Below are 14,847 nucleotides of genomic sequence, written 5' to 3'. Positions count from 1 at the left end.
AAACATCCCCGTAAAACCCACACTCCTATTGCTATAGAGAATATTTCCATCACCCCAGAAACCCTCCTTGGGTGATGCTCAATCCATCTCTGCCACCCACCTCAGAGGCAAGTACTATTGATCTCTTTAAATTGGTTTTGCCGTTTCCTGAACATCATATAAATGGACTCGTACAAGTATATTCCCTTTTGTGTGTGACTTCTTTCCCTAGTCAAGTGAGCGTTATCCATGCTATTCGAGAGTATCAGTAGCTCGTTCCTTTTTCTCACTGAATAGTATTCCATTGTAAGATTATCTCATCAATTATTTATTCATATTCTTATTGATGACCATTAAAGGGGGCTCAAGTTTGGGGCTATTATGAATAAAGCTACTGAGGACTCGCTGGTAGATCTTTTTGTGGACTTATATTTTCATTTCCCTTGGGTGAATATTCATGAATAGAATTGCAGGTGTGTAGGCAGATGCTCATTGTATTGTACTGTATTGTATTGTATTGTATTGTATTTTTATTGGAGTACAGTTGGTTTACAGTTCTGTCACTTTTTGCTAGATCATTTAATTTTATAAGAAAACACTGGACTGGAGTTCCCGTCGTGGCTCAGTGGTTAACGAATCTGACTAGGAACCATGAGGTTGCAGGTTCGATCCCTGGCCTTGCTCAGTGGGTTAAGGATCTGGAGTTGCCATGAGCTGTGGTGTAGGCTGCAGACACGGCTCGGATCTGGCGTTGCTGTGGCTCTGGCGTAGGCCGACGGCTGCAGCTCCGATTCAACCCCTAGCCTGGGAACCTCCATATGCCTAGGGAGTGCTCTAGATAAGGCAAAAAGACAAACAAACAAACAAACAAAACAAAACAAAACAAAAAAACCACTGGACTAATTTCCAAAGGGGTCGCCCCATTTTACACACCTGCTAACAGGGACGAGAACTGCAGCTGTTTCCTATCCTTGGCACCACTCATTAGTTTGTTTTTTCATAACTGCCATGGCCATTGGGGATTTGGATGCTATCTCACTGTGGTTAGAATTCTTATTTCTTTGATAGATAAAATGTCGAGCTTTTTTCAGGTGCTTATTGACCATTGGCATATCTTTCCCTGTAGAATGGCTATTAAAATCTTTTGCCAATTTTTGTTAGTTTGTCTGTCTTCTTACTGGTGAGGGGGAAGGATGTTTTTGTACCCCAGATACAAGCCATTTATCAGAGAGATGCATGGAGAGTATTTTTCTCCCAGTCTGTGATTTGTCTATTTATTTTTTCAACAATGTTCTTGGTGAATAGAAGTTTTCATTTTATTAAAGTCCAAATTAAAATTCTTTTCTTTTATAGCATTTTATGAGTCCTATCCAAAAATTGGTCGCCTTCCATAAGGTTGTGAAAATAATCTCTTATGTTTTTTCCTAGAAGCTTTATGTTTCAGCTTAACTTTTAACTTTTACCTTCAGGTCTAAGAGCTTTCTCAAGTGAATTTGAGTTGGGAGGTTTGGGTTTCTTCCCCTCTAAGGACACTCAGCTGGTTCCAGAACAATTTGGGGGGAAATGTCCTTTTCCTATTGAATTGCTTTGTCATCTGTATTGAAAATTGATTGACCGTACACATATGGGTTTGTTTCCAGACTCTCCCGTTTTCTAGTTGTATATCTTCTTCCTAGTACCACCGATTCCCGAATTCCGTTGTGATTCCCTTTCTGACTTATGGGTTATTTAATTTTTCATGATTATATCTCATTTAATTCTGTTGGGTCAGAAGACACCTGTATATTATTTTAATCCTTTTAGATGTACTGAGACTTATTTCAAGGCCAAGCATATAGTATACCTTGGTGACTGCTCCAGGTATTGAATGCACTTCTGCAGTTAGGCTTAGTGTTATATGGGTTCATGCTTTTCTCTAAAATGTCTATATTCTCTCTGAATTTTTTGTCTGCTTGTCCTACTGTATTGTTTGGGAAGAATTTATAACTATGCTGAGAGAGAAGTGAGAAAATCTCCAACTATATTGGGGACTTATTTATTTCTCTCTTTAGTTCTGTCAGTTTTTGCTTCATACACCTGACCTATTTTTAGGGTCAACACATTTAGTATTGTCAACACTTTTTACTTCTAAAATGGACTTTTTTTTTCTTTTGTCTTTTTAGGGCCACACCCATGGCATATGGAGGTTCCCAAGCTAGATGTCTAATCAGAGCTATTGCTGCTGGCCTACGCCAGAGTCACGGCAACGCCAGATCCGAGCCGTGTCTACAACCTACACCACAGCTCATGGCAGCGCCAGATCCTTAACCCACTGAGTGAGGCCAGGGATCAAACCCACAACCTTGTGGTTCCTAGTCAGATTCGCTTCCTCTGTGCCACGATGGGAACTCCTAAAATGGACTTTTTATCTCTGGTATTGTTCTAAATCTACTTTTATATTGAAAACCTCTCCAGTTTTCTTTTGATTCGTGTTTTCATGGTACTCACTTTCTATCTTTTGATTTTTAACCTATCCATGTCTTTGTATTTAAAGAGCATATATATATTGTAAAGATGTGAGACTGGGCTTTGGTTTTTATTCAACTGACAGTCTCTGCCTTTTAATTGCCTTTTTATCCGTTTACATTTAATATACTTATTGGTGTGGCTGGGTTTAAGTCTGCCCTCACTCTATTTACGTTCCTTTTGTACTATGCCTTCTTCACTCTTTTTTCTCTCTTTTTATCTTGGATTAATTGAATATCCTTATTATCATCTATTCCTCTGAGTTTTCATTTTTAGTGGTTACTCTAGGAGCTACAATACCCCTCTCTAACCTATCACCTTCAATCATGCATTAATATTATACAGCATCGTGAATAACATAAGAAAACTAAACAGTGGATTTATGTTTAGCCTTTATTTATGCCACTGTTTTCATAATTTTACTTTAATGCATAAAAATAATAATATATCATTATGATTTTGCTTGAAGCAAAATTATCTTTTAAGAAATTAAGAAAGGGATAAACACTAGCCTTTTACATTTATATTCATATTTATCATTTCCATAATTCTTTATTACTTAGGATACATTCAGATTTCCATATGATAATATTTTTCTCCTTCTGCCTAAAAAGCTTCCCTTAACTTTTTTTTTTATAGTACAGATCCATTGGTAAAATATTCAGGGTTTTGGAGGAAAGGAGGAATATGGCTCATTTAACTTTCACTTTCAAAGGATATTTTTGCTGGATATAAAGTTCTAGGTTGATAGGGTTATTTTTCCTTTAATCATTTAAAAATGTTATTCCACTATTTTTGGGCTTGCACAATTTCTGATGAGAAAGCATCAATCATTTTTATCACTGCTCCCTCTTGTAAATGTGTCTTTTTCCCTGTGGTTTCTTATATTTCTCTTTGTTTGCTTTTAACAATTTGACTTTGCTGTACCATTCTTTTTTTTTTTTAATTAATTTATGGGTCATTGAGCTTCTTGAGTCTGTGAATTTATAACTTTCTTCATATCTGGAAAAATTTAAGTCATCATTGCTTCAAGTATTTTTTCAGTCTCAATATCTCTCTTCACTCCTTCCTGCACTTGATTTACACATATGTCAGACCTCTTGATACTTATCTTTCTAAAAGAGAAGTTGCTGAAGCTCTATATTTTTTCAGCCTTTTGTTTTCCTGTGTGTTTCAGTTTATACAGTTTCTATTATATTATTCTCAAGTTAAAATTTTCTTTGTAATGTCTACCTAATAGCTATCTTAAATTTTTTATTTGACATATATTTTTAGTTCTATCTTTTTCATTTACCTTTTTTATAGTTTTTGATTATCTGTTTATTTTATATTCATACTTTTTCAAAAAAATCCTTGAGCACAATTATAATATCTTTCAGAGTTTTGTCTGCTAATTCTATCATTTCTATAACTTCTAAGTCTGTTTGTATGGCCAGATTTTTCTCCTGGTTTTGGAGCACATGTAATGATTTTTGTAGGTCTAATAATTTTTAAATTTTTGGCAGATATGGTAGATGCCACATTACTGAGGGACTGGATTTGTTGTTTTCCTCTCGAGAGTGTTGTTGAGAGGCATGCGGTTAATTTACTTGGAGGTCATTTTGATCCTTTTAGGATCGCTTTTAAGTTTTGCTAGGGTGTTTCTTGAATAGCTTTTATTCTAGGAATACACCAATCCTGCTCCTAGAGTAACCTCTAGCTACTCTTCCTTCAGAAATTTTGCTCAAAAGCAAGGTTCCTGAGACATTTCGTCTCACATTCTGGAGCCGAGAGAAATTTTCTCCCTAGAGGTTACTTGCAAGCATGGCCCCTTTAACAGAAATTTAAATTGGCTTTTGCTCCACTACTGGCTAAAAATCAAAGACATACGCATTTGGGAAGTTTCCTGGGGTCTTCTCATGCCGGTGTGGCGTCATGGATACCCAGGACTGACATTTTCTTCCCGTGATGGTTGTGGAAGACGTGCCTCGGTAACTCTCCCCATTGCCTCTGTAGCAGTCCTGGGCGACAGGGGTTTGCTCGGGTGGCACTGAAATTGAAATAGAAGAAATCAGTGCATGATACCTAGAACAGAGAAATATGTGAAATAATTTATGATGCAAACAGAACGGTAGTCTCTGGGAGTTAACACATCTCTTTTACATATTGGCAGGCAGATGGACAGGCAAAGAAAACGATAAATCCATAACATTCTAAAACTTTAATGACTAACTTTTAGTAAATAATTATTTGAACACTTGGAAAAAAATAAGCAAAGCAGAGTGATTGCAACTGGAAATCACACTCATGTGCAAGCTCTCATTTATAGATCTCTACTGAGTGTTCCCGAGAACAGCTAGGCGGGTCTCCAGAGAGAGACACATTCATCACTGTAGGTTGCAGATGGTGACTGGTTGCCAGCGGGGAAGACACAAAAAACCTTGTGCATTTCCCCAGATTCTGCTTATACAAAGCCAAAACCTTAAGCTGCTGGGGGGGGGTAGAGGGTGGGGGCAGGAGACAGGACTCAAGAAAAACCCATTGCTTCTCAGGGAGGGGAAGAGGCAAAAATCTTATTACCCTGGGAGAGGGAGCAGAAAATTGTCTTGTGCCAGGATACTTCACCCATACAAAGCAGAAGTCTGCTACTCTTCCATTCAAGACTCACCCCAGATACAAGTTAGAGTTTAGTTCCATGGGAAGAAGGGACAAAAATACTGAGAAACATCCCTCCCAAAGTCCAGGTGCACAGCACAGAGTCTGTCTAAGGCTGGTGGTGGATCAGGAAGATAGAGAATGCCTGCCTGCACCAAAATCTTAGCATCAAGTAGCAAGAAACAGTAGTCTATCACTAGGTTCAGGTTAAAAGCATGGAGCGACCTCTTCTGTGGTGCTGGCAGGCGGTGATGGCTTAAAAATGAAAAGGGATTAGGAATATTGAGAAAATTCTTCAGCACCCCAGACCCTAGTCTAAGAACAAGATAACTGCACCCCTCCTCTTGGAAGGAAGATTTGAAACCTGTGGTCCATCTAAGGTAAAGGCAGCAACAACAAAACCCAAATTCAGTTCGCCTGCTAATTATAATGATTCAGTTACCCACATAACATACTGATAAAAGAATGTTAAAAGTATAACATTTCAAAGTATAAATAATATTTGCTTCAGTATCTATTGTTCCTCTACAGATACATCCAGCATGTGATTAAAAAAAATACAGGACCCCCCCTCCCAAAAAAAAAAAACCAGGGACAAAAAGCCACTGTTAAGTGATAAACAGTCAACAGATTCAGACTCAGAGGTGACTCAGGGCAGACAGACAGAGATGTGGACTATCAGAATGAGAGTATAACTATGATTGGTATGTTACAGAATCTTGTAGAGTGCTGCAATGGTGAATGACATGCACGGGTAGAAGAAGAATGCCAGCAGAGATGGGAATCATTAAGAAAAGAATAAAATGCAAATGCTGGAAATAATTATTATCCCAGATGAAAGACTTCTTTGATGTGCTGATCTGCAGACTAAACACAACTGAGGAAAGAATCAGTGAACATGAAAACGGGTTAACAGATATTATCCAAACTGACACACGACGAGAAAAAAGAGTGGGAGGCAAAGCAGAAAAGGAATAGAAGAGGAACCAGGGAAAATGAAATGGGCTAAGATTCGGGTGATTGGAATCCCATAAAAGGAAAACATGGAGAGAGAGAGACGGAAAGGGGAAAAAATATTTGAGCAGTAATGGTTACAAATTTTCCAAAACTACTGAAAATCAACAATCGACAAACACGAGAAGCTCAGAGAACTTCAAGTAGGACAAATACCAGAAATAAATAAGTAAGCAAATAAGCAGACTCACCTAGAGGCACCATAGTCAAAGTGCTGAAAGCTGAAGAGGAGAGAAAATCTTAAAGGCAGCCGGAGAGAAAAGAAATATTAAATATAGGGGAACACAACTGAGGTTTCCTGCCAGAAATGATTCAAAACAGCAGGTAACAGGGTTATATCCTTAAAGTGGTAAAAGGGGAAAAAATGTCCACCCAGAACTCTGCACCCAACAAAAATTATTTTTTAAAACTAAAGGCAAAATAAAGACTCTCTGACATGCAAAAGCTGAAAGACTTCATCATCGGCAGATTTGCACCATGAGACATGTTAAAGGTTTGGTGTTTGGGGGAAAAAACACGACAGACGAAATTTGGAGAACCTACAAAAAGAAATAAAGCGTAGCTGCAATGGTAAAAATAAAAATAAACATAGAAGATATCTTAGGAGTTCCCACTGTGGCACAGAGGAAACAAATCCAACTGGGAGCCATGAGGTTGAGGGTTCGATCCCTGGCCTCACTCAGTGGGTTAAGGATCCAGCATTGCCATGAGCTGTGGCACAGGCTGGCAGCTGCAGCTCCAATTCAAGCCCTAGCCTGGGAACCTCCATACGCTGCTGGTGCAGGCCTAAAAAGACAAAAAGACAAAAAGAAAAAAAGATATTTTAAATTTATAATTGCTTTAAAACATGACGGACATGTCAGGGCAACAATAGTATCAATTTATGGTGAGAGTTATAATAGAAATAAGCTCTCGGAGAACAATAGCACAATATTTGGAGAGGGAGGACACAGAAGTCTAATGTTGTAAAGGTTGTTACATTGTGCAGCAAGTAAACTAATACTATTTGTAAGTGGAAGGTGATAAGTTAAACATGTATATACTGTAAACATTTCAAAAATATTAAAATCGGGGAGTTCCCACTGTGGTGCAGTAGGTTAAGAATCTGATGACAGCGGCTCGGGTCACTGCAAAGGCACAGGTTTGATCCCTGGCCTGGGGAATTTCATATGCTGCTGGTGCAGCCATTTAAAAAAAAAAAACCCTAAATTCAGGGATATTAGAGGACAATCAAAAATACTCAGTGAGGGATCCAGTCACCGTTTTCCCTTTTATCATTAGGGACGGTTCTTATCTCTAGTCTGCAAAAGCAGACTTCAGAACAAGAAATACCTCTAGAGATAAGAACCGTCCCTAATGATAAAAGGGTCATTTTCCCAAAAAGTCTGAACAATCCTATGGGTCCATGCCCAACAAAGAGCCCAGGAACGCATAAAGCAAACCCAAAACCAGGAAGAAAAGCTGAACACACAGCTAAGCTGGAGCATCGCCACGCATCTCGCAACAATCAATAGATCAGGGCCTGGAAAATTAGTAAGGATTCAGACGAGCTGAACGATACTGAGAAACTTGACCTAACTGGCTTTTACAGAACACTTGTCTCAACAGAAGCCAGATTCTTTTCAAGAGCACGTACAGCATCCGAGCAAGAGGACCATATTCTGAGCCACAAAACAGACCTCAACAAATTTGACACAGTATGAAGCCAAATGGCAGGTTCTCTGACCACAGCACTGCTAACCTATGAACAAAGCTCCTGTACACCAGGGCACTCCTGGAGCAAGAAAATAGAACATGGGGAGCCCCCAGGAAGCGCCCCTTGCCCTTTCTCACCGGGGGCATCCAGATGCTCCGTGGATGTCGTGGAGGACCCACAGGACGGTATCTTGCAGTAATCCCACCTCACCTCGCTGTCGGTTGTGTAGCACCACGGAGCCGTTTCTCCATCAGGGTTACGGCAGTAGTTCTCCTCCAGATTTCTGAAAACGAGTCACTGTGAGTGTGGCTTTTTCAAAAAGGCTAAAGAGATAACCACGTGCCCACAGGCTTGTGAATGATGATATTGACTCTGAATCCAACTAGTTCTCTAGAATTATCCAAACTGAGTGATGGTTAGAAACGTGAGCAAAGGAGGATTCCATGGAATTACGGCGCAGAGGCTCCTCTTGGGTAAATGTTGGAAATGTATCCTTGACTGTGCGTAGAGAAGGAACACAGGTCTTCTGCTGTGTATCAGGCACTGTGCTGGACGCAGAGAACACAATGGGTATTTTTTTTCTTTTCTTTTTTTTTAGAGCCACACCTGCGGCATATGGAAGTTCCGAGGCTGGGGGTCGAATCAGAGCTGCAGCTGAAGCCTACACCACAGCCATAGCAATGCCAGATCCTTAACCCACTGAGCAAGGCCAGGGATTGAACCCACATCTTCATGGATACGAGTCGGGTTCTTAACCCAGTGAGCCACAGTGGGAACTCCCACACTGGGTATTTTCTACACAGTTCTTGCCTCAAAAAGTGTGTGTCATAGCCTGGAATGTAGGCGTCCTCAAATCTTACTGTACATTGAGTGCAAATGTCAACAAACATTGTTGGAACCCACTCTGAGTAGCTTTAGTAGCTCCCGACTAGGGTCCAAGGATTTGCATTGCTAATAAAGTCCTGATGCTGCTGATACTGCTGGCCCGGGGACCACACTTTGAGAACCACTGTTCCGGGAAAGTCAGTGCTGGATTTCACTTCCCTTGCGCGTGACTTTCCCAGTTTTCACTCCCAAGTGAAGCCCTCGGTTCCTACAGTCACCAAAACCAAGGCAAAGCCAATGGCGTTTTCACCTTCCAGCCATCTGACAGGGAGCAAGAGCAGACTTACTTGCAGGGAAAGTTTTCGGGGGTCCTGTTGTGCTTGTGGGGGCTCTGCGCACTCCAGCGTTGACAGGTGTGCCCAGATGCAGTGACAGACACTGTCCCTCGGTAGTTTTCACCTCTTCCCTTCAGACACTGATACGTTGGCCCGGAAGTTGGTGGGGGTGTGGCTGAAATGGGGAAAATACATTACGAAGAATATTCTTTTAAGAATGCACAGATGACTGTTACAGGGGGCCCGAGGCAGGGTCTTCTTTTCCGCTCATCCTCTCAGAATTCAGCATGTGAAGAATTGTCTATTATTTTTCAGAAGAAGTGTACCTGGTAGAATTGACGTCTCCCAGACCATGTCATAAGGAGCTCCTCCAGGGACAAGACCCTTGGAAGAGATGCTTCTTTCTTTAAGAGTCAGGATCCACAGGTGTCACGTCCCACCTTATACCTGCCCATGTACCAACAGTCCAACTTCCTTTGTGAAGAATACATCATTCATTAATTAAACTAACTGAATGAGCGCCAATATTCCACAAAGCCAAACAACAGAGTCCACGGGAAGAAGGGAAAACAGTGTCTTCAAGGAGAAGTGTGTGCAGCCAGAAATCAAGAAAGCCTTAAGAAAAAAAGATGACAGAAGGAGAAACTGATGATCATAAGGACGCAGAAAACGGAGGCACGTGAACTCCCCCCAGGAGGACCCTCAGAGCAAAAGACAGGCAACCAGCCCTCACAGCCTTCTGAGCCCTTTCGAACAGTCTCAAAGCGCCTTGTTTCATGCCTTGCTTCAAATTCTCAAAGAAGGAAAGTATGATCAAATTGCTTCTTTCAAGGCTTTCCTGCTGGGTCTGCCACTGCATCCCCCGCCCCCCGCTCCCCGACCTCTCTTCTCCTGCTGCTCCCTTCCACGTTGGACATGCTGAGAAACTGGACATCCAGAGACTCCGCTTTGTTTACAAAGCAACAATTTGAAATGATAATGAAATCCATGTGCCAGAAGGCTGATTTACCTTCAGCCCCAGAGAAAAGTAGGATAGCACTGATGTCTCCCCAAAGCCTACTTTCATCTGTACTGGAAAGAGGCAGAAGTCTCTGATATGGGACCAAATAACCCCATAATAAAGAGATGCTCTGATCAGTTACCTACAGTAACCAAGGAACTGTTTTAAAAGAGCAAACACATCCCACAGGACTTGTTGGGCACTTTTTAGTCACCCCGCTCAGGCACGGCACTCTTGATTCCAAGAGAAGAACTCACAGGTGAAGATCCCTGGGGAGCGGGGAGGAGCCACACTTACTGCATCTCGGGATGTCACAGAATTCCCAGCGTTTGTTGGGATCCGTGGTGAAGCACCATGGGCGGGGCTCCCCATCCGGGTTACGGCAGTAATTCATCTTCAGATTCTTGTTTGGAAATCTGAATGTGCGAGAAGGATTTTAACAGCACTGAACATTTATATTCTCAGATGAGAATCATCTCAACGGGGCAAATATTGAGCACCTGCTGTCTGCCAGCCATAGTCAGGCACCCAAGGAGGTGAGTGGATGAAGACTGTCCTCAAAAGAGATGAGATTCTCATAAGAACAATGAGCCGAGTATTCTAAGAGCTGCTTTTCTAACAGTTTGCGTGTGCAAAAATCACGGAACAAGGTCAAGTTTATCATTTTGGCCATCTGGAAAACGGATTAACCCAACTCCAGCTATTCAGCTGCAACTAATAGCAGTTTTTAAACCACAAAATACTCACAGGCTAGACATAGTTGTCTAGTAAATTGCACAGCCTAGAAGTTTGTGTCTTCATAGTTTAGAGGAACGGTCCTTTGGGTCTGCCAGGTTCTGGTCCTGCTAGCCTTTAAGTTTACAGTAACTGAGATGGATAAACTCTGCTCCTGTGAGGACCTGGCCCAACAGTGCAGGCCTGAGAGCCCCCCTCACCAGGGACCCAGTGGCTGAGACTGTGAGACGCACCCCAAGCCTTGTGCCCCCCTGGGCTCTCTACATCCCGCCCTGTGGCTGTAAATGCTTAGGATGGGTAGTGCAGCCAGAGGTGGCTTAAGCATCCTCTTCTTCCACTGTCCTGAATGTAAATTTCAATTCTGAGCTTTGAGGCTTTTACTGTATTTCTTCTTTGGAATATGATAGGGAGAGGAAGATGGCAGTAGCTATGTTTCTAGGATAGCTATTTGGAATAGGAGGTACAGGAATTCAGGGGAGCTATTTTCTATGTTGAAATCTGTGGCTTGGTCTCTCTCTCTCTCTCTCTTTTTTTTTTTTTTTTGGTCTTTTTAGGGTCGCACCCCCAGCATATGGAAGTTCCCAGGCTAGGGGTCGAATGGGAGCCGTAGCCACCAGCCTATGCCACAGCCACAGCCACACCAGGTCCAAGCCTTGTCTGCAGCCTACACCACAGCTCACAGCAACACCGGATCCTTAACCCACTGAGCGTGGCTGGTGATCGAACCTGCGTCCTCAGCGATACTCGTGGGGTTCTTTACCACTGAGCCATGATGGGAACTCCTGCTCTCATTTCTTATAAATTTGTGTAAGCCCCATTATAATCCTACAGTCATCACAGGATGAAGAGAAAGACCAGAGCAGCTACAGAGAGGGAGGTGTTTTACAGTATAAATTAATGTGAAATAGAAGACCCAGAAAATCATACTCTAGAAATCATCATTACTTTCTAGATTAGGGATTTTTCTTTCCATTACAAATGCATGATCCCCTTTGAGAAGCTAGTGAAAGTTAGGAATTCTTTTGCTCCCCAAAACTGCACTGATTTAAATACTGAGGGGTTCACAAAATCCTAAAGCCCATCCATAAATCCTAGGCTAGGAAGCCTTGAATCGCATTAGTATGAAGGAAAAGGAAAGCAATAAAGAGACGAGAGAACTATTTGGAAAATACACAAGGGAGGTGTATTTGTATTTCTTTCTTTTCTTTTTTTCTTTTTTTTTTTTTTTGTCTTTTTAGGGCCACACCTGTGGCATATGGAGGTTCCCAGGCTCTGGGTCAAAGCAGAGCTGTAGCCGCCAGCCTACACCACAGCCACAGCAACACCAGATCCGAGCCGCATCTACAACCTAAGCCATAGCTCATGGCAACCCCAGATCCTTAACCCACTGAGTGAGGCCAGTGATCGAACCTGCGTCCTCATGGGTACTAGTCAGATTCGTTTCCGCTGAGCCATAATGGGAACTCTCGTGAAGGGTATTTGTATTTCTTAAATTTTAATGCACAAATGAATCGGCTGGGAATCTGGTTATAATACAAATTCAGATTCAGAGGGTCTGAGATTCCTCATTTCCAACTCTCAGAGGATGTCGCTCTTGCACTGACCACATTTTAAGCAGTAAGAATGTATCCTTCATGGGAGTTCCCGTCGTGGCACAGTGGTTAATGAATCCGACTAGGAACCATAAGGTTGCAGGTTCGATCCCTGGCCTTGCTCAGTGGGTGAAGGATCCGGCGTTGCCGTGAGCTGTGGTGTGGGTCGCAGATGCGGCTCGGATCCCGAGTTGCTGTGGCTCTGGTGTAGACCGGCGGCAGCTACAGTTCTGATTAGACTCCTAGCGTGGGAACCTCCATATGCCACAGGAACGGCCCTAAAAAAGGCAAAAAGACAAAAAAAGACAAAAAAAAAAAAAAAAGAATGTATCCTGCATTTGCAGTCATGTGAGGAGATGCAGACTTTGACATTCAAAAACATCAGGTGTGTTCCCTTTTACAGGAATGCTAAAATACCCAAGAAACATTAAATTACTCAGAGCTCTGCAGCGTCGGCGACATCTGATTTCACTCCCAGTGAGACTTACTTGGAAGGAAGGTATCCGTGAGCATGTGGGCTCTGAGAGCCCCAAGACTGGCATTCAATCCCCGACATGGTCTTGGAAATTTTGCCCTCATAATGTTCTCCACTGCAGTGCATGCATTCATCTGGACAGAAGGGAGAAGGGAAGGAGGGAAGAAAGACGCTGAAATGGATGAAGCAAAACAAGACCAAAAACTAGCATTCCACTTGAAATGTCTCAAGTACCGTTGCCACCTGTTCGTGTGTACTTTCCAACCATCACTTGGCAACATATTTGGCCATAAAGATCTAACTTTCTAATACAGTCTCAAGGGACATCCTCTTTTTCAAATGGGAAAAAGAGCACATTTTGGTCAATACCCTCTCAACCATGATAACCATGGCCAAATCCAGAAACTCCCTAAAGGCACGTCCTCAAACTGGGTTGCATGGTTCTTGGTGGGTTGGAAGGGGTGAGGGAGAAGGTTGCCCCTAATCTCAGAAGTCTGGAACTTTCTCTCTCCTTCTCTCTCTCTCTGGCTGTGCCTACAGCATACAAAATTCCCAGGCCCAGGATCAAACCTATGCCACAGCAGTGACAACGCCAGATCCTTAACCCACTGAGCCACCAGGGAACTCCTGTCTTAAAGTTCTCTACTAGAACTTTTAAATATTAGGGATTTTTATGTCAATAACTGTCTTTAAAATTTTCTAGAAAATTGTTCTGATCACATGGATGACAGCCACATGAGCTGGCAGCCTCCTGGGACTTTAGTGCTGGGATTTTTGCTTTTGTTCGTGGCCTCTTTGGAGAACAATGTTCACCTAAGGGCCAGGCTTCTCTTTTTATATTGTTGAGAAGCATGGTTGGTGTAGTAGTTCTTATATCATTTAAAAACTGAAACTTTGGAATTCTTGAAATAATACGGTGTTGCAGGGTAATAGAAGACTTTAATTTTTTATGGGGTATTAAGGAAAACAAGCAGACTTGATACAAAAACGATGCTGTCATGTCAGGTGAGGGTCAAATGACCTCCTCGCACGGTGTACAGATGAAGGATCCCATGGTTGGACTTGTTAAAGGGGTGGAAGAAACTGACTCCTCACGCTGTACACACACTATCCACCCCGTCACCCAAATCCCACCTTCATCCATCACCCTCTTGCAGCAATCAATTAGCAGGAAATATAAAATGAAGAGCTTTTTTTTCTCCTGAGGCATATGGAGGTTCCCTGGCTAGGGTTCGAATCAGAGCTATAACCACTGGCCACAGCCACAGCCACGCCAGATCTGAGTTTCATCTGCGACCTACACCACAGCTCATGGCAACACTGGATCCTTAACCCACTGATCGAGGCCAGGGATCAAACCTGTGTCCTCACAGATACTAGTCAGGTTTGTTTCTGCTGAATCACAGCGGGAACTCCTGAAAAGCGCTTTTCAATCAGATGTTTTACATTTTTTAGCATTAGCTTTTGAGGTGGGCTATTAAAGTGACTGGCCCAGGAGTTCCCGTCATGGCACAGTGGTTAACGAATCCAACTAGGAACCATGAGGTTGCGGGTTCGATCCCTGGCCTTGCTCAGTGGGTTAAGGATCCAGCATTGCCGTGAGCTGTGGTGTGGGTTGCAGACGCGGCTCGGATCCCGAGTTGCTGTGGCTCTGGCGTAGGCTGGTGGCTACGGCTCCGATTGGACCCCTAGCCTGGGAATCTCCATATGCCATGGAAGCGGCCCTAGAAAAGGCAAAAAGACAAAAAAAAAAAAAAAAAAAAAAAAAGTGACTGGCCCATTAAAATGATAGATTGCTGAGGTAGGAACTGGTTCGTTGTTTGGTTTCAATGAAAGAACAACATCTACCGTGTTTAATTAATATCGTGTCTTTGAATTGTATTGATCTTGTGGTTTTGTTTTAACAATTTAACTGCAAACATGTTTCTGGCTTTACACGGAGTCAGAGCTGCTTAAGCCTAAGATGTGTATCTAGAGTTGATAGCTAGTTTCACATACGTCCAAGTTAAAGTATATTTTAATCAAAATAATTCAGATAAGGATGTTCCCTTCGTGGC

At 42.3% G+C, this 14,847-nt stretch overlaps 1 protein-coding gene across 3 annotated transcripts in view; it reads right to left on the bottom strand.

Moving 5' to 3' along the window:
* PLG (plasminogen) overlaps positions 1-14,847 on the bottom strand; it is a 47,424-nt gene that overhangs the window by 19,486 nt on the left and 13,091 nt on the right. For 2 of the 3 annotated variants that reach the window (XR_014837315.1, NM_001044590.2), the window contains 5 exon segments: positions 12,804-12,924; positions 10,286-10,404; positions 9,001-9,163; positions 7,966-8,111; positions 4,354-4,513 (listed from right to left, as the gene is read on the bottom strand). Coding sequence is in view for 2 of the 3 variants with exons in the window: in NM_001044590.2 (NP_001038055.1) it covers positions 4,354-4,513; positions 7,966-8,111; positions 9,001-9,163; positions 10,286-10,404; positions 12,804-12,924 (709 nt within the window). In the remaining variant the exon portion in view is untranslated. 3 annotated transcript variants of the gene reach the window in all.

Source organism: Sus scrofa, chromosome 1 (assembly GCF_054392235.1).
Source record: "Sus scrofa isolate SSC_HxYL_T2T_F1_AM1 chromosome 1, Sscrofa_HxYL_maternal_Yorkshire_Landrace_v2.0, whole genome shotgun sequence".
Lineage (NCBI taxonomy): Eukaryota > Metazoa > Chordata > Mammalia > Artiodactyla > Suidae > Sus > Sus scrofa.
This window is presented reverse-complemented; position numbering and strand designations above follow the sequence as displayed.